The 20,003-nt window shown below is 41.4% G+C and overlaps 1 protein-coding gene across 1 annotated transcript in view; it reads left to right on the top strand.

The window, feature by feature from the left end:
- The window catches only part of LOC121279142 (ATP-binding cassette sub-family C member 9-like), a 292,247-nt gene that overhangs the window by 51,008 nt on the left and 221,236 nt on the right, over window positions 1–20,003 (top strand). Inside the window, exons 2-7 of the mRNA XM_041190116.1 lie at window positions 769–1,448; window positions 3,798–3,907; window positions 4,984–5,056; window positions 5,802–5,858; window positions 5,961–6,146; window positions 10,784–10,936. Of these exons, the coding sequence (XP_041046050.1) occupies window positions 846–1,448; window positions 3,798–3,907; window positions 4,984–5,056; window positions 5,802–5,858; window positions 5,961–6,146; window positions 10,784–10,936 (1,182 nt within the window). The 5' untranslated portion in view covers window positions 769–845. The remainder of the gene's footprint in view (window positions 1–768; window positions 1,449–3,797; window positions 3,908–4,983; window positions 5,057–5,801; window positions 5,859–5,960; window positions 6,147–10,783; window positions 10,937–20,003) is intronic.

Below are 20,003 nucleotides of genomic sequence, written 5' to 3'. Positions count from 1 at the left end.
TCTTCATTCATAAATTTAACTCAACAGCCAATGAGCAATACTGAGATAGCGGATGTGGAAACCTAGTCTATTTTAATCATAGTTTGCTTGTTTGTACTCCCTAACCCAGAAACAATTAAAAAATTCTCTTCAAATTTCCTACACTAAATTGTACGTCATATAAACTTTCAAATTCTGCACCTTTTCCATTCCAACTAAAGTCTTTGTGGTTAGTTAGAAGTTTTCATCTTGTATAACTACAGATCAATTTAAACATGAACATTGACATATAGCGAAAGAATGAAAGATCATTACAGAGTTGTGGAGAACTTCAATACATATATCATTCTCCTCATTATATTTATCATTTTTTCTGGTTGATTAATGTGAATGATTAAGATCTTCATTGTTTCTTAGCATGATACACCTAATTTCATGTAGTTGGAAAGGCCACATGATACATGCTAAGAATTCAGGATGATGCAATCAACAGCTGACTCAGTTCCTGTTTAAAATTGTTTCGTTGAATGAATGAGTGACCTCAATTAACTTTAGTTCTTGGTATTAAAGATACAAGTAACTGAAAGGCTGTCCAACCACAGACCACATTAAGGGTATAAAATAACTGAGAAGCTAAGTGAATGACTTGGTTAAAGATAATGAATTCACTGCTAAACCATAGCTCCCTTCAACAGTTAAAAAGTTTATGCTACTTCAATTTACAAAGAAACTGAAATGCAGTGTGTACCAACATTCAGTTGACTAACCATTTCTTTCTTCTTTTCACAGGTTAAACTAAGTTACTTAAAAGAAGAGGCTACAATACTAGAATTGCAATTAATGAATATCGAAAGGAAATAATCAGGATGGAAGATGCTTTTGCTGTGTTCTGTGGCCTTGCCAACAAAAATAATAGTCTTAAACCAAATGAAGTGTCTTTCATTGAAGAAATTTGTTTCACTGAAGGTGTAAACTTCCTTGTACATTTGGGATTTGTACTTTGTTCTCTTGTTGGCCTTATTGTGATTAAGTGCAGACGGAGTTTCATTACCACATTTCATATTGATAGTGGCTTGAGAGGCTGGATTCATTTTCCACGGCACACTATTCGATGGATATTAACATTCTTCTACATCTTTATATCTGCCTGTTGTTTAGGAGATGGCATTTTGTCACAGTTGTACTCAAAGTTTGACAGACCATTTATTTATATACCCGATGCAGCACAACTAGTCTCTTGCCTTCTTTCAATCATCTACTATGATGTAGCTGAAAGTGCAAATGCACCCATGCTTTTGGTGCTCTTTATCTTCCACTGGCCTGCTGCCTTTAGCATTAATGTATTCAAGGTATATCAGCTATATTCACAGAAATTCATCATCAGTGATTTGACTTTTCTTCTAGTTTGTATCTTGGTTTCAATATATGGATTCTTTCTCATTCTGGAACTCAGCATATTTTTTAAAAAGGTAAGTCCTTAAGTACAATTTAAAACAAAAATTGCACCATTTTTTAAAATCCAGATTATTATGGTAATTTTTTAAAGCATGTTGTACTACACAAATTTACTTTGGGCTATTACAGCAGCACTTAGTGGGCATGGTCTTAAAACTGTTAAACAGGTTGGGCCTATATCCATTGGAGTTTAGAAGATTGAGAAATGATCTTATTGAAACATACAAGATCCTGAGGGCGCTTGACAGGGTGGATGCCAAAAGGATGTTTCCCCTTGTGGGAGAGACTAGAACAAGGGGACACAGTTTAAGAAATAAGGAGTCTCCCATTTAAGACTGAGATGAGAAGAATCTTTTTCTCTTAAAGTGTCGTGAATCTTTGGAACTCCCACTCGGGGAGCGATGAAGGCAGAGTGATTGGATATTTGTATGACAGAGGTAGATAGATTTTTGACTAACAAGGGAGTCAAAGGTTATTGTGGACAGGTGGAATGTGGATCAATCAGATCAGCCATGATCTTATTGAATGATGGAGCAGGTTTGAGGGACCGAATGGCTTCTCGTGCTCTGAATTTCCTAGTTCGTATGTATGTTTGCATTAAATCCTGCTTGAACTTGGGTTGGTAAGAGTTAATGTTTTGGATCAGCTGGCTCATTTACAAGAACAATATAAGTTTGAGGGTTTTAAAGGCCTTGGATCCTTAACTCTCACGTGTGGATTTCATTAGAAAACTGTAACACAGAATGCAATTACTTGATAGATCGTATTTTATGTAATCTTCCATGCGGTCTTTACAAATTGACTGAATATAGAAATGTTTTACGTGGGATTGTAATGGTGGTGTTTCTTTACAATTTGTATAAATGATTTGGATGAAGGGACTGGAGAGTATGTTTGTTAAATTTGCTGATGACGCACAGATAGGAAAGTGAGTTGTGATGAGGACATAAGGAGGCTCCAAAAGGATAAAGATAGTTTAGGTGAGTAGGCAAAGATCTGGCAAATGGAGTATAATGTGGGAAAATGTGAGGTTGTCCATTTTGGGAGGATAAATAAAAAAGAAGCATATTATCTCAATAGTGAGAGATTGTAGAACTCTGAGATGCAGAGGGATCTGGGTGTCCTAGTGCATGAATTGCAAAAGGTTAGTATGTAGGTGCAGCAAATAATTTACTAAGTTAATAGAATTATATTGTTTATTGCAAAGGGAATTGAATACAAGAATAGAGGGGTTATGCTTCAGTTATACAAGACCACATCTGGAGTACAGTGTACAGTATTGGTCTCCTTATTTAAGGAAGATGTAAATGCATTAGAAGCAGTTCAGAGAAGGTTTACTAGATTAATACCTGGAATGGGCGGGTGGGTTGTCTTACGAGGAAAGGCTGGACAGACTAGGCTTGTACCTGCCGGAGTTTAGAAGAGTAAGAGGTGACTTGATTAAAACATATAAGATCCTGAGGGGTGGTGACAGGATCGATTTGGAAAAGATGTTTCCTTTTGTGGGAGAATTTAGAACTCAGGGTCACTGTTTCAACATAACAGGTCGCCCATTTAGGACAGAGATGAGGAAAATCTTTTTTTTATCTCAGACGGTTGTGAACCTTTGGATTTCTTTTCTCAAAAGGTGGTTGAGGCAGAGTCCTTGAATATCCTTAAGGCAGAGATAGTTAGATTCTTGATAAGCAAGGGGTGAAAGGTTATCGGTGTAGGCAGGAATGTGAATTTGAGGTTAACATCAGATCAGCCATGATCTTATTGAATGGCGGAGCAGACTCGAGGGGCAGAGTGACCTACTCCTGCTCCTAATTCGTATGTACGTATTTTTTTAAATTTGCATTTTGTTTCCTTGTAACCTTTGGGGACATGGGTTAAATTGATTCATAAATTAAATATAAATAAAAAGCATATATGTAATTAAATAGATTATATGTGCGTTTGCAGGCATGTAAGTATGTATTGCATAATTCACTCTTTTCACGGAAAAAGTATTTTTAAAACTTCTTTAGGGGAAAACCACCAATTTAGTCTGAACATTTTGTCATGACAATGTCTTTTGTCCTAACTGACCTCACACCATTAGTATTTTGTGAATGTTCAGACTTCTCAAATAAACTGGCCCACAACTCCCGAACTCCGGGGCGTTGAATCCAGGGGTACTATAAAGTATGCTGGGGAGCATATTTCCAGGTAAGTGAGTCAGAGTGGAGTGGCAACCTGGCTCTGATTGCTACTCCACAGAAGTGTATGGGCCATTATTATAAAGCATTTGAGAAGTTTTTTGCATACTATTGAAAGATGACAAAAATTGTTTGTAATTGTCAAGTTTTATGCTGAACTAATACCTAATTTATTTATTTTAGGGTTACTTCTGTCCAGGGTATTCCAGAGACACCCCACCTTTGGAACTACAAGACCCAGAAAACAAATTTCACCAACCTTATGTCAATATTTTGTCACAGATTACATACACGTAAGGAAATATGTGATACACGATATTTTCTAAATAAATTTGTTGTCTACAGCTTAATGGCTGATGTTTAGTGGAATCCTCTGAAGACACTCTCAAAACTGGATTGCAGTGTGAAGACAGTTTTTATGATGAATAATAAGATCAAAATTGTTCCAGAATAATAGAGAATTTTTAAAATTGTGATTATTGTGGAAATAGCGTTCAAACCTAAAAGAAATGCCTACTGCAGTTTTTTTTAAATGTTGCATTTTAGTTATTTAAGCTGTCAATCTTGGCTAGGTAGTGGTACTTTTGCTTCTTGGTTTGCAGGTTGTGGTTTGAAATCCCACTCTGGAGATTTGAGTACATAATCCAGGCTCAAACTTCAGTATAATACCTAGGGTGTGCTCTATTCTTGGAGGTGCTATATTTGAGTCCTTTGAACCTTTTGAAAGGTATGACTAAATTTTTTTCATCCCCTCTATAGCCTAGGGAGCCCTAGGCCAATTATAGCACCCAAACTGCAGTCAATTCAGCAGAGACTGAATCTGTGACATTTCATCACAATATCATGTGTGCTATTATCTACTAAGTCTCAAGAATCTATGCTGACTTGTTCAGAAGCAGAGACTACATCCCAAATTAATTCACATTAATTTCTATTTTCTCAATTGACAGGCCTACTGCATTACAGAAAATCAGATTATTGCAAAAAAGGCAAGTATTTGCTCCCGCTTTTGAGTCAGAAGGCTGTGGGTTCAAACCTGCTCCAGGTCTTCATGCATTCTTAGACTGTCAGTTCAATGCAATGCTGAGCAAATACTAGATTGCCAGAGGAACAATCATTCGGATAAGGTATTAAACAGAGGCCCAGTCTGTCTATTCTGGAGGGTGTAAAGAATCCATGGGAACTCTTTAAAGAAGAGCAAGAGGTTCTTGTGATTCTCCCTGGTCAACATTCCTACAGCACCCAACTACCAAAAGCCATGTATAACTGGTTGTTTATATAATTTAATGTTTGTGAGAGCTTCTTCTGTGTAAGTGTCAGATATCATGTTTGCCTTCATTACAACAGTCTCTTCTGTTTTATTGCCTAGGTGGATTTCATGGCTTTTAAAAAGTGGTTATCACGAGCCAATTAAGATGGAAGATCTAGGGGGACTCCCTCAGGTTGTTTATTATTTAGTACTTGTTAGAAAACTTGTCTTAGAAAAGTTCATGCATAATACAAAAATGGAATTATATACATTTGATGGAAAAACAGTTGATAAGTTTTTTTTAAATTCTACTGGAGTTGGTGCAAAAATGTAATTCCGGGCAAGTTGAGGTACTTTCTGGCTGTTTTTAGCCTTTTCTAACCCCGAGTGCTAAGGTCAATTTTATTCTTTAAATTCTAAATGTTTCCATCTTATTGTGCTAATTGTTTTGTTGGCATCATCATTTGAATGTATTATTCTTGTTGGATAAGTCAGTTCATATGTGTAGCAGGAATTCTATTAGTAAAAATGTAAACCTCGAGCATTTAAAACAAAAAAAAAGATTGAAATGTTGAGATGTTATGCACAGGTTAAATTAAAACTTTTTTCTTTTTATCTGATAACTTTGACTATTTAATCATTTTTCTCATTGTATTTAATGCTCCCAATCCTGGCACGGAATTTTATGGCCCTTCCCGTCAGCGGGATTTTCTGGTCTTGCTGAAGTCAGTGGACTTTTGAATGGTTTGCTGCATTTTATGACACCGCCCCTGCTGCAAAGGGGCTGTAAAATTCCACCCTGGAAGGCTTTGAGTGTGGATCCATTGCCACCCTTGGATGTCTTGACTAAAGGGCTTTTATCCTGTGTTTGTAACCATGGTGTTGGCAGTCTAAGTATTAAAATTGCCTAATCTTATATTTGTATTTTCCTTTTACAGGAAGAAACTGCGCTGAAAAATTATGATTTATTAAAGATGTGTTATGATAAGCAAAAGGTCAGTAAGTTTATATAAAATCCTTCGAACCTAGATAATTGTGTGTACTTTTTCTAAGGGAGGATAATACTTTGAACTAAATGATTTTTTAATTAATTTTAGGAAAATAAACCTTCAGGAACAGCAGGATCGCGAGACCTAGGAAAGGTTTATTTCAAGGCTTTTGGTGGGCCTTTCCTGATAGCAGCAGTTTTGAAGATTATAGGTGACCTAGCAGGATTAGGTGGGCCACTCTGCATTGATGGTATTCTCAGATTTGTGTCTGCTGAGTCAAAGGAATCGGAGAAGGTAAGGGTCCTAGTATATTTTTCTGAACTAACCATACTTACAATTTAAAATCTGGCCATATGGCCTGGTTCAGTGATGATAATATAGTGGTCATGCAAAAGGCTAGCAATCCAGAGGTTGTGAGTTTTAACAGTAAGTTATAAAATTGAGTTCAATAACTCTGATATTTTGTGGGCAGAAAAAATGTCCATGAAATCTACCAGATTGTCATAATAGCTCAACCTTTCATTGATGTCTTTTGTAGAAGTAAACTTACCACCCATATCAGTCTGATGTGTACTTGCCTCCAATCCCCTGCAATGTGATTGATTTGAATACCTTATGGCATGCCCTAACAGACCACTTAGTTATTTAACAAAAACTCAAAAAAAAGGACCACAAACCCTTTTTTGAGAGGAAATTCCAAAGCTTAAGGGTGGATAGTTGAATGCACAGTCACCAGTGGTGGAGTGAAGGAAGTAGGGGATTCACATGAGGCCAGAGTTGAAGAAATGCAGCGTTCAGGCTGAAAGTGGTTACAGAGAAGAAGAACAGTGAGGCGTAGAAGGGTTTGAACATTGGGTGAAAATTTTCAAATTGTGGCTTTAGTAGATGGGAGCCAGCGTAGGTCAGCAAGCACAATGGTGCTGGATGAATGGAACAGTGCGAGTTAGGATACGGGTAACAGAATTTGGATGAACTCATGTTTATTGAGAATCAAAGAGCCTGGCCAGGAGTGTTCCTTTCCAGAAAGCCAGACTATTTTCATTCTTTCATGGGAAGTCGGCATTGCTGGCTAGGCCAGCATTTTTATTGCCCATCCCTAATTACCCTTGAGAAGGTGGTGGTGAGTCACTTTCTTGAACTGCTGCAGTCCATGTAGTGTAGGTACACCCACAGTGCTGCTAGAAAGGGAGTTCCAGGATTTTTGCCCAGCAACAATGAAGGAACGGCGATGTAGTTCCAAGTCAGGATTGTGTGTGGCTTAGAGGGGAAATTGCAGGTGGCGTTCCCATGCATCTGCTGCCCTAGTCCTTCTAGGGTGGTAGAGATCGTGGGCTTGGAAGGTGCTGTTGAAGTAGTCTTGGTGAGTTGTTGCTAGTGCATCTTGTCGATGGTTCACACTGCTGCCACGGTGCGTTGTTAATGGTCACGTGTGGATGTTGAGGATGCTGGATGGGTGCCAATCACACACTTTTACATTTATTTACAGAGATACATCTGAAAAATATGCATCATATAAACCAACAATCACAGTTTGAGTCTGTGTCTATTTATGGGGATTTTATGAATCCCTAGTTAATGCCCACAATCTGTGTCCAATTAAACACAACTTATATACAATTAACAAAGAGAGCTTTAGAATAGTTGAGTATGGAGATAAGATTTGGGTTTAATATTGAGCTCACTCAACTTCTAACCTAGAAGATTACCATTAGACTGGAAAATTAATAATGAGAAACAAGAAAATTGCAGAGGCTTGGAACAAGCATTTTGTATCTGTCTTCACAGTAGAAGAAACAAAAAACATCCCAAAAATAATAGAAAATCAAGCATTAAGGGAGGGAGGAGCTTAAAACACTTGCGATCACTCGAGAAGAAATACTTAAAAAAAACTAATGGGACTATAGGCTGACAGATCCCCTCTACCTGATGGCCTGCATCCTAGGTAGGATCTTAAGAGAAATGGCTGCAGATATGGTAGATTCATTGGTTGTAATCTTCCAAAATTCCCTAGGTTCTAGAATCGTCCCAGTGGATTGGAAACCACATATTTAACACCTTTATTCAAGAAAGGAGGAAGATAAAAAAAAGGAAGCAATAGGCTTGTTAGCCTTCCATCTGTCATTGGGAAAATGCGAGAATCTATTATTAAGGAAGTAGTAGCAAGACATTTAGAAAATCATTGTACAATTAGGGTGAGTCAACATGATTTTTGAAAGGAAAATTGTGTTTGACAAACTTATTAGAATTCTTTGTAGATGTAACAAACAGGGGAACCAGTAGATGTATTTAGATTCCCAAAAGGCATTCGATAAGGTGCCACATAAAACATTATTGCACAAGATAAGAACTCATGGCATTGTGGGTGATATATCAGCGTGGATAGAGGATTGGCTAACTACCAAGAAACCGAGAGTCAGGATAAATGGGTGATTTTCAGGTTGGCAAACTGTAACTAGTAGAGTGTCGGAGGGATCAATGCTCAGCTATTAACGATTTATCTTAATGACTTAGATGAAGGGAATGATTGTATTGTAGCCATTTTTGCTGATAATACAAAGATAGATAGGAAAGCATGTTGTGATAGTTTGCAAAGGGATATAGATAGGCTTAGTGATTGGGCAAAAATTTGGCCGCTGGAGCATAATGTGGAAAGTGTGAGGTTGTCCACTTTGGTTGGAAGAATAAAAAAGCAAAATATTTTTTAAATGGAGAGAGACTACAAAATGCTAGAGTACAGAGGAATTTTGGTGCCCTTGTACATGAATCACAAAGAGTTAGTATGCAGGTACAACAAGTAATTAGGAAAGCAAATGAAATTTTGGCCTTTATTTCAAAGAGGATGGAGTATAAAAGTAGGGAAATTTTGCAACAACTGTACAGGGCGAGATCACATCTGTAGTACTGTGTACTGTTTTACCTCCTTACTTATGGAGAGATATACTTGCATTGGAGGCAGTTCAGAGAAGGTTCACTAGGTTTATTTTTGGGATGCAGGTACTATCTTATGAGGAAAGGTTGAGTAGGCTGGGCCAATACTCATTGGAGTTTAGCAGAATGAGAAGTAACCTTATTGAAATATATAAGATTCTGAGGGGGCTTGCAGGGTAGATACTAAGTGAATGTTTTCCCCCTTGGGGGAATCTAGAACTAGAGAGCGCAGTTTCATAGTAAGATGTAGATGAGGAAGAATTTCTTCTCTGAGGGTCATTGCCCTTTGGAATTCTGTACTCTAGAGAGCGGAGGCTGGGTCATTGAATATATTCAAGGCTGAGTTAGATTTTTGATTTGAAGGGAGTCAAAGGTTAAGGGAGGCAGGCAGTAAAGTGGAGTTAAGGTTACAATAAGATCAGCCATGATCTTATTGAACGGTGGAACAGGCTTGATGGGCTGAATAGCCTACTCATGCTCCTATTTGTTAAGATTTTACGAACCTGTTGGAATGCTGCACTGCTGAATTCAACTTCATGGTAACCATTTTTGGATCTCAAATAGTTCAGTGATACTTTGCAATCTCTCCCCATCTTTTTTTGTTTCCAGGCATTTAGTGATTGCAGTAGAGCTCTCTGATTGTTATGAGATAGCCTTTCGGTAAAGCTGAGTTAATTAAAAATCCCAGAAGGAAACTTTAAACAACTATCATAACCTATAATTTTAAGTGGTTATGGTTGAGATGCAACTTTAAATTCAGGAATCAGACCACCAGTTCTTGAGAGGTTTTATATTAAACTAAATAAAACATTTTATTAATTTTTACATGTTAAATATATACACATGGCTACAAATTATTACTATCATAACTTTTAACAAATTCCCAAACTAATCTCCATTAAGGCAACAGCAACCAATAGACTTAACCAGACACCAGGCAAAACATTTTCACCTTACGATTTCAAAATGAGCTTCTTTTCACTTTAGTTCCTGTGGAGACAGTTGGAGGCTTACAACTGCTTTGACCTGACATTGCCTCTCCCACACACAAAACTGCTGTCTGATATACCTAGCATAGCTCATTGAATGCAAATTCTCATTGTATTACCAGTCTCTTTGAACTCCACCTCTCTAACAATAAAACCCCTTTCATAGTACCAATATTTTTAGTAATATAAATATATTGCTTGGTCTCTGCTAGCTAGGTGCCAGATTTCACTCCACTTCTTGAATGCTCTATTCAAAAAATGCAAATGCACTCGACCTCTCTTACATCCCAAAACTAGTAACATCAAAGCACTCAGACTAGCTGGCTTTAATCCAATTAAGAAACACCCACAGACTGAACCCCTATTTTAAAAGAAAAATATTTTCCAATAATATTAAATACATTAATAGCTTCATGACATTGATAGTGGTTAGTAATTGTTTTTAAAGAAAAGTTATTAGACAAGCAAATTATTCAGAAACCATAACTTCCATTGTTGACCGGATTGGATAGCTACAGTTCCATCACTAACTTCCTCTGAAAGTTGTTAAAAACTCAATTTATTCTGTCCTTCATGCAGTTATTGTCCAGAAAACCTGAAAACTCAATTTTCATTCTTTCCTCCCAAAAAACTCCAAACCCAGTCAGTGCAAATTGAGCTGTTTGAGCATTCTTCATATTGTGTAGTGTTCAGGTTGGATAGGATGAGTGGCAGTGGCAGTGCTGTCTGTTTGCTGGTGGTGTTACTGCCTCTAATCTTCCTCTTACTAAGAACACCTGTGTATTTATCTGCTGAGCCCTGGAACTAAATTGCAGCACAGCAGAGTTCTCTGGTGGAAGTTTGAATGGCCTGATTATCATCAGTAAATGTGGACACGCAGATATGAGGATCCAAAAATTGACTGTCTACATAAAACAATGTTGGTTTGCATAAATGTATGCATATGCCTGTGAAGAGACATTGGTCATCTTTAGTAGTCAATTAAATACTGTTCTATATTCTCACTTTACACAGGGAATACATTTTGTGAGTTTCTGGGAATTTACTAGTAATGGATACGTATTGGCATTCCTGATGCTGTGTACAGTTCTTCTTCAGAATGTTTGCTTACAGATTTCATATTACATTGTTATCCGGGATGGAATACACATAAAGGCAGCTCTGCAGGTAAGTTGCTTTTTTCTTTCTTCATCTCTCTTTTAAATCAATTTTCTCACACCCATCTCCTTTCCTAAATGTGTTGAGTTCTTCCAAGGGTCTGATTCTATGGAAGCCCAGTGATGATCTATGTCTTACCAAAGTGTCCATTCTTCAAAGTCTAGACTGTGTGTAGGCTGTTGAACGGTCGGAGGACATCTGATCCTATCCTCATCTGATATCCAGCTTCTATAATTAACAGGTATTTTTGGACAGCAATCAGGAGTCTGAACCTTTATTTCATTCCCCCACTCTTCTACCCCCTGTCCCTTCCTTCTCTTTCCTCTTTTTTTTCCTCCCTTTCCTTTCTCTTTTCCCTTGCAGGGGTGCACCACTGATTCAGCAGAATTATACCACCAGAGGTAAAAGAGTTAGATTATGAAGTCAGGTTTCTGTCTAGACTAGGCTTGTGTTCCCTTTAATGTACAAGATAGCTAATCGTGGTGTTTGAGATGATTGAAGAGCTTGTTGTGCAGATGGGGCAAAACAACCTCTTCTGGGGAGGGAGAGGTGTTGGGAAATCCTGAACATGGGGGCTTTAAAGTTAGAGCTAGACCATTTAAGGATAATGTCAGAATGCTCTCCTTCACATACAGGATAATGAAAGTCTGGAAGATACACACCACGCACCCCCCTGCAACACCTCCCCCAACCAAAAAAAAGCCGTTGAGGCTGAGTGAACTGAAAACTCCAAAACTGGGATTGGTAGGTTTTTGTTGGGCAAGGGTATTAAGGGTTACAGAACCGTGAGGTTAGATGAAGTTGACATATAGATTGTGGTGTTACTGTGTGCAGAACAGGCTTGAGAAATGTAATGGCTTGTTCCTCTTCTCATGTTCCTTTCCTATTTTCTTTTCCATCTCAATGGAAATTTGCATTTTCATATTAAATCTGTTATTGGACAGAATATAGATTGGTAACTTTTTTTCAAATGCAATTCATTTAATGTACTCTGAAGGCCAGTATTGAGACCTTGTAATTCTAAACAAGTTTCTCCAGCCAAAAAAGGTGGTCGCACAGATTACTTAGGTAGCATGTCCAGAAGTAATATGTCTTGTGGCTGTAGAACTAAAAGATTTCTACTCGCACGCAGCCAAAAATCAATCTCCTAACTAGTTTATCTCATTTAATTTCTGGGGTAAAGTCTTCGGCGCAAGGTACTGTTCTTTGTCCTGTTGTTAGGGGTCATGGTTTTTACTAAGTGCTCTCTGTATTTGCAGAGCTCCTCAGGATGCAGATTTCTACCTTCACCTATAATTGGATTTATAGCTTGTCAGTCCATTGCTTGCTATCTGCTGCGCAACCAAACAGCAGACGCTTAATTCAGTTCAGGAGGTGAGCTTCATAGTCAGTTTTGAGAAGTCTTAGTTTTATTGATGCGCGTACTGAAGGTTAATGTTCTGAACAACCAACTACAAATTATTTATTTTATGAGACAAATTTATAGTAGTCAAGGACCTGATCTTTCTAATGCAACGTTGATATTGTATCTGGAGGCAGGTATGTTTCTAGTTCACACTACAAGGGCAGAATTTTTTGCTGAGCGGGTGGGCATGCGCCCAACCCGCTCGAGCATAAAATAGCGCGTGATGATGTCAGATGAGTGTCTGACATAGTCATGCACTCGTCCAAGGGTGGGATAAAAGGGTCAGCAGCATTGCCAGTGTGAGTAGTGAGGATTTTTAGAGATAGTTTGCTGCTGGTTGCTTTTGGTACTTGGTAGCTTCATCTCTGTTTGGGGCTTTATTCTTAGCATTTCCAGGCTTCATTTCAGGACTTTTTGGTGTCTTAAAGGCCTCTGGAGGATTCAGACCATGTGGACCCTTCCAGGTGTCAGGCAGCTAGGTAATGGGGATTGTGCTCTCTGCTGGTGGCACCTCCTCTGAGAAGGAAGAGAGGGGCAGAAGGGAGAAGAGGCCAGGTGTCCAAATGCAGCTTCCAGGGGAGGGACCTGTGGGAGGAGAGGCACAGGCAAAAGGGTCGCAGGGCCAGCAGGAAGCCCAAGGCATAAGGGATCACAAAAGATGCCACTATCCTGTTGCTAGGATTTACAGGCAGTGATGCAGCTATCTCAATATGTCTGAGGTGCAAAGCTGAAGAAGGCTCCGCTTCTCAAGGGAGACTGTGTCCTCCATTTGTCAGACGATTGGGCCTGAGATCAGCACCAACTGTGTGGGTGGACACCCCATGCTAGTGGCTCTGAAGGTCACAGCAGCTCTCAACGTCTATGCCTCTGGCTCTTTCCAGGGGTCAGTGGGGAATCTGTGTGGAGTCTCCCAATCAGCTGTCCACAGTTGCGACAAGCTGGTGACAGAAGCTCTGTTCTGGCAGGTATTGACCTTTTGTTCTTTATCATACGGACAAGGCCAGCCAGGCTGAGTGAGCCAGAGGCTTTGCAGCGATTGTTGGGTTCCCCCCACGTCCAAGGTGCCATCATCTGCACATGTGGCCATCAAGGTGTCAGCGGGTCAACTGGGTGCCTTCGTCAACAGGAAGGGATTCCAATCGATGAACATGCAGATAATGTGTGACCGTAGGATGTATATTCTGAAAGTCTGTGCGAGGTACCCTGACAGCTCCCATGATGCTAGCAATCTGCGACTTCCGCAGGTGCCAAGGCTCTTCAGTGCTCCAATCCGACTGGATGGATGGCTGCTGGGTGACAAGGGCTATCAGTTGAAAAGGTGGCTAATGATGCCTTTCTGCCAGCCATGAACAGAGGCAGAGGGGTGTTACAATAGGAGTCGTGCCTCCACAAGGGCGGTGGCAAAGAGTATCATAGGTCTTCTCAAGATTTGTTTCCGATGCCTGGACTGTTCAGGGGGTGTGCTACATTACCCCGTCGAGCTGGTGTCACTGATAGTTGTTGCATGTTGCACACTCTGCAATCTAGCACTGGCAAGGGGGTCCCACTGGAGCAAGAGGATCTTGATGCAGCTGCACTGGCCTCAGATGATGAATCCACTAGTGAACCTGAGGAGGAACATAGTGAGGAGAACGCGGAGGGCATGGAGACAGACCTCGGTAATCTCCAGGGAGGCAGGGACACCAGGGATGCTTTGATCCAACGCTCCTTCAGCTAGACTACCAAAGATCTGCTTCCACCTCATGCCAAGGCTGCTGCTTCCACCCCAGATGTCTGAAATGACCCTTTCATTTGCACCCAAAGTCCACTCAGTGCCTATACAATAACGTATCTAGCCACTCACGTCCAGCGTTACATACTGGGGCACCTTGCACAGAAAGGAAAAAGGTAAAGCATACTCAGGCCATCAGAACCAAAGCAAATTTAATGTTATTGTCACATTGAATGCATAATGACATTACCATTACTGGTGTTGATCTCCACACCAGCAACATATAATCCAAACATAAATGAACAGAAAATCACCTGTGAACCATCCCTCTTGTTCTCATGGTACCTTTAACTTACGTTTCCATGTGCTACGTCTTGGTGCTCCCCCCTCACTGGCACCAGCATTGGAAATAGCCGGCTGACTTTGCTGCCTTGTTGACCTTGTCGGTCATCCTCTGGCCAGTGGAGCCTGTGCTGGCCCTGTCAGACAGGGAGTGGCCAGTGCTATGGCTGGCATCTCCCATTCATCTCAGCCTCATCAGGTGCCATGGTCACTGGTGGAGGGGTGGAGGAGCTGCTGCCGTCATCTAGAGCGCCCTAAGAAGAGCCAGCAGAGACGACAAGCAGCTCATGCACCAGTGTGAGGTCGCCCTGGAACTCCCTGCTCACCACTGACGGATGGGTACCTAGCTGGGATACTGGATGCCTCACCCATCTCCCACACTGGCACTGACCACCTGAGATCATTGCTTGTGTGAGGGCTTGCAGGTCCAGGTGCAATCTCTGGAGCTGCCCCTTCATGAGAGTCACTACTCTCTCATTGGAGGAGGCAGTGTGCTCGGCCATGAGGGTCGATGCAGTGCTCACACTCCACATGGACTCCTACACAACGAAGACCATGGCACACAGACCCTCATGGATCTCCACCAGATCCTCCTGCACATCCCGCTGGACATCCAGCATATGCCGCCTAATGGATGACTCCAGAGGCTCATCATCTGCCTCGGACTGAGCATCATCCTGGCCCTCAGCAGTCCTGCGATTGCTGGCGCCCTGGGCACTCTCTGCCTTTGCCTGCACCACAAGCGGGTGTGGTGAACTCATCAACGTGCACTAACATTCTAGCTATGCAGCTGCAAATGAAGCCCTTGTGGTCCTCCGACGTTAGGGGTGGCCCTTCGGGGTCCAGAGAGCGAGTGCGTGCTGGTGAATCTAAAAGGGAGAACAAGGACATGTCATTAGTTAAAGTCATCACACTGTCACTGTGCATGCCAGGCACCCTGGTGAGACAATGGAGATCTGCATCATGGTGCCATCTTCTTTCAATGATCAATGGGGACTCCAGATTTGAAGCTGCAATCAATGAAGAGACTATACTAGAATGGTTGCACAATCTTAAACTCTGAACTCTGTGTACTGCACTCTTACCTTCATCTGGCACCCCTGTCTCTGCATATCTGGTTGCACGTGGAGTGTGCCGGCTCTCCAGCTCAAAGGCGTCCTTCTCAAACCTGGTGAGCAGCAGCAGGTTGGGTGGGCCTCTGCCTGTACGTGATGTCTCTGATTGTTATGGCTCCGCTCCCCCTGAAAGGATAGAGGAGCATTGATTAGTCCACTCTCTACCTGCAGCGCCATTGCAGCCTGGCCAACCCCAGCTGAGGAATACCTCTCAGGGTACATCCAAGTCGTGGCCCTCGAGTCGCAAAGAACTCAGTCCAAGCAGCCAGGGCTCACGCCCTTGGCCAGCTCCAGTGTCAATGACAGTTAGCACTAAGACTCTAGCACCATTGGGGATAGCCACACCTTAACACTTCTGCACTCTGACCCATGCCAACACGGTACTCACCTTTCCTGAGCGCAGCATGTCATTGAACCTCTTCCGGCACTGCACCCATGTGCGCTGCATCACATCGTGGCTGCTAACCAGTGCTGCAACCTTTTCCCATGCCCTCTTTGTGTGGTGCAGTGGCCTCCTCCTCCTCCCATTTCTGGGGACAAGGGTGTCCGTCCTGGCAGCTATGTCCTCCAGGAGGACTGCGAGGCACTCATCTGAAAAGCGGGGGGGAGGGGGCCGAGTGTCCACCTTACCTGCCCTCTTGCCTGCTGTGTCCAGCTGCCCTCAACTCCATTACTTGAATTTTGACAACGCAGAGGGGATGTTCTTCTGTGGCAACCTTCAAGGGACTACCTGTGCAGTTTTTAAACTGGCTGCTAGGTCACCATTGGACCCAGCAGCTAACAGGCCCCTGCCCCTGCTCGTCCCTTCCTGACCAGTGGGGAGCCACGTTTCACGCTGGGTGGGCCTTAATTGGCCCACCAGTGTGAAATCGCAGCCGGGGGCCCATTTCCTGGCCGATCCCAGGCCCACTGACTATGCCTGCCTGCTGAACTAAAAATTCTGCCCCTATCTAGTTCAAAATCACTAAAATGGATCTTCCTGACAAAGCACTCATGTTTCAGTCAAACATAAATCAATCACTCTTGCATTTTTGTAAAAGATTAGTATTTTACATGGGACCCTTCCTTATTACAATATCAGCCCCATAGCTGCTGATGGTAATTTCTCCATTTCTAGCAGGATTGGTCAAATGGAATATGGAACGGCAGACCTACTTTCTGAATTTGGAGGCAGTAGTGCTGTATGCATATGGATTAATGCTAGAACGATTTGCTGTATCAAAAAGTGAGTTGTCTATTATCCTAGCTGCAGTCTAGCTGATTCACTGAATCATAGCCGAGATCATGCAGTCTGTGAGTAATTATTGTTTGTTTTAATATTTGTAGGGAATATTCTATTATTCTGTGAAGAAGTCTGTGTGTGTCTATGTTTATGTGTGTATGATTTAATTAAGCTGGGCAGAGATTAAAATGAGACAAGTTGTCCCTGGAGTTTAAAACATGAAAAGCATAGAGGTGTTAGGTTTGAGGTACAAATGAATAGGTTAGATTTAACATTTGTATTTTAGATAAGTGGAGAGTTTGTTTGAATATCAAAGGCAAGTCAGAGGTAACAAGAGACATGTTTGCATCTTGCAGGAGTTCCATAGGCAAATAGAAGTTGGGAAAGTATATTTTATTGACTCTAAAGCAAAGAAGATGGTAACATTAAAGATCTTGTGTTTGGAAGGATTTGAGTTTCACCAGTGTGAAAACAATGGAACCTGAGATGAAAGGGGAAAAACAATATTTTAGAGTTACTGTGGAGAGCTTATGGAGCTGCTTGAGCTGTTAAGCAGGAGCTATGAGATATAGCCATCTGAGCTGTTGAACTGGGGCTGAAGTTGGCGAGTTGGAGCAGATGGAGCTCTGGGCTGGGAGAGGATGCAGTTTGAATCAGTCATCCTGTCAAGCCAGAAAAGCCTTGGGCTACAAATCAGTTTTATTCTGAAGTTTGGATTTCCACAGTAGAATGGAAGAGAGTTATAGGTCATGTGGTATGACTTTATTAAAGCTACAGCCTTGGGTAATATCAAAGCAAAAAACTGTGGATGCTGGAAATCCAAAACAAAAATAAAAATACCTGGAAAATCTCAGCAGGTCTGACGGCATCTGTGGAGAGGAACACAGTCAACGTTTCGAGTCTGTATGACTCTTCAACAGCACTAAGGAAAAATAGAAAAGAGGTGAACCAGCTTATATTTCACCTCTTTTCTATTTTTCCTTGTTCACCTCTTTTCTATTTTTCCTTAGTTCTGTTGAAGAGTCATACGGACTCGAAACGTTAACTGTGTTCCTCTCCACAGATGCTGTCAGACCTGCTGAGTTTTTCCAGGTATTTTTATTTTTGCCTTGGGTAATATTATTGGATTCTTTTAGTTAAACATCTATAAGGGAGTATTGCCTGGAAGGTGTTTAATTGTGGCTCTGACCAAGTAGAAAATCTTTTTGGGGGAATGTGTTGTAAGACTAACCTTAATTGTGCAACTGTAATCTTGTGTGCTTAAGTCTTCTTTTATCCTTGTTAATAAAACTTTTACTCTTAATTTTTAAAATCTGAAAAGTGTTACTGGATGACTTGATGTTGAGCTCAGTATGTCATCATCTTGTTTTCGAATACAAAAAATTGCATGACCCGTAAGGCAAGTTTCCCTCTGGGATTTGGTTTGTGCGGCAATTAACGTTGGCTGTGGTCATAATACAGCCCAGCTGATTCACTGAATCACAGCAGAAATCATAGTGGCGATTGTAATCACTCGGTTGAATCTCTTCATGATTACAAGAGGTGGATTACCCCTTCAATAGGTTGACAAGGAGATACTTAAGATTTTGGGTTGGCTGATAGACTTGCTTACCTTTCTGTAAAGGCTGTGTTTGCTGATGCCGTAACTGCAGATGGTGCATATCCTGCACATGCAGTTAAGTGCCTGTGATTTTGCTGACAGTAATGTCCCAGGTAGCTGTCTATATCAAAGATGGCTCAGATCTCTTTGTCTCTCCACTTGCTACTCCCTCCCGCTTGCTGCACCCTTCACTCTTTACCTCACCTTGCTCGTTACGCCTTCCTGCTCATCATTCCCTACACAGCTGCACCTCCCACACTTCACAGGGCAATAGGAACAGGGAATGGATGCTGGGGTAGGAAGTGGCAAGTGGGAGAGAACAGGGACTGGTGGAGTGGTAGGGAATGGGGGAGTGGGCACACAACAGTGGTGTCAGTAATGTGAGAAACTGCGTGTACGTTGGTGGACAGAGTGGGTATTGAGTTCCTGTTCCTGTTTGGCACGAGGAATTGCAGTGTTCTGTAAAAACATTGTCATCCATATTTCTGCATTAGCACAGAGGTCTCATTTGGCCCTTTTCTGGATACATTTTTCTTTTCAGAATCTTTTATCTCCACTTTCTCTAAATCCATGGGTAGCTCAAAGATCTTCACTTTGATGTTGATCTTTTGAGATAAGTAGCTGCCGAGATATGGGAAGTATCCAACGACTTCTAAAGTCTCCCCATCAATAATAATAGCTGGGGATGGTAGGTGCTTGCCCAGTGAAGAACTGGTGGAGGATTTTGGTCTTGCTGGTGAGAGAGGAACTTGGTGGAATTGAAATCGCTAGGGAAACTGTATTGAGAAAATTGACGGAGCTGCGGGCTGGCAAGTCTCCGGGCCTGATGGACTACATCCTAGGGTCTTAAAAAAGGTGGATAGTGAGATAGTCGATGCACTGGTGTTAATTTTCTAAAATTCGCTAGATTCTGGAAAGGTTCCATCAGACTGAAAAGTAGCAAATATAACCTCTCTATTCAAGAAGGGAGAGAGGCAGACAACGGAAAGCTTTGGGTCAGTTAGCTTGATGTCTGTCGTGGGGAAGTTGTTAGACTCGATCATTAAGGAGGTTATAGCTGGGCATTTGGAAGAGCTCAAGGCAATTGGGATTAGGGTTTTGTGAAAGGAAAATCATGTGTAACCAATTTATTAGAGTTTTTTGAAGGAGTAACATGCACTCTGGATAAAGGGAAGCCTGTGCTGTACTGCACTTGGATTTCCAGAAGGCATTTGATAAGGTGCCACATCAAAGGTTATTACAGAAAATAACAGCGCATGGTGTAGAGGTAACATATTAGCATGGATAGAAGATTGGCTGGCTGGCAGAAAACAGAGATTATGCATAAACGAGTCTTTTTCTGATTGGCAAGATGTGATGAGTGGAGTCCCACAGGGGTCTGTGCTGGGGCCTCAACTTTTTACAATTTACATCAATTGACTTAAATGAGCGGAGTGAAGGTATGGTAGCTAAATTTGCAGATGACACAAAAATAGGCAGGAAAGTATGTTGTGAAGAGGACATGAGGAAGTTGCAGACAGATATAGATAGGTTGAGTGAGTTGGCAAAGATCTGGCAAATGGAGTTTAATGTGGGAAATTGTGAAGTTGTTCACTTCGGCAGGAAGAATAAAAAAGCAGAGTACTACTTAAATGGAGAACAGCAGCATAATTCTGAGATGCAGAGGGATCTAGGTATTCTA

Source organism: Carcharodon carcharias, chromosome 6, assembly GCF_017639515.1.
Source record: "Carcharodon carcharias isolate sCarCar2 chromosome 6, sCarCar2.pri, whole genome shotgun sequence".
Lineage (NCBI taxonomy): Eukaryota > Metazoa > Chordata > Chondrichthyes > Lamniformes > Lamnidae > Carcharodon > Carcharodon carcharias.
The sequence above is the reverse complement of the archived record's forward strand: the minus strand, read 5'-3'. Positions and strand labels throughout refer to the sequence as shown.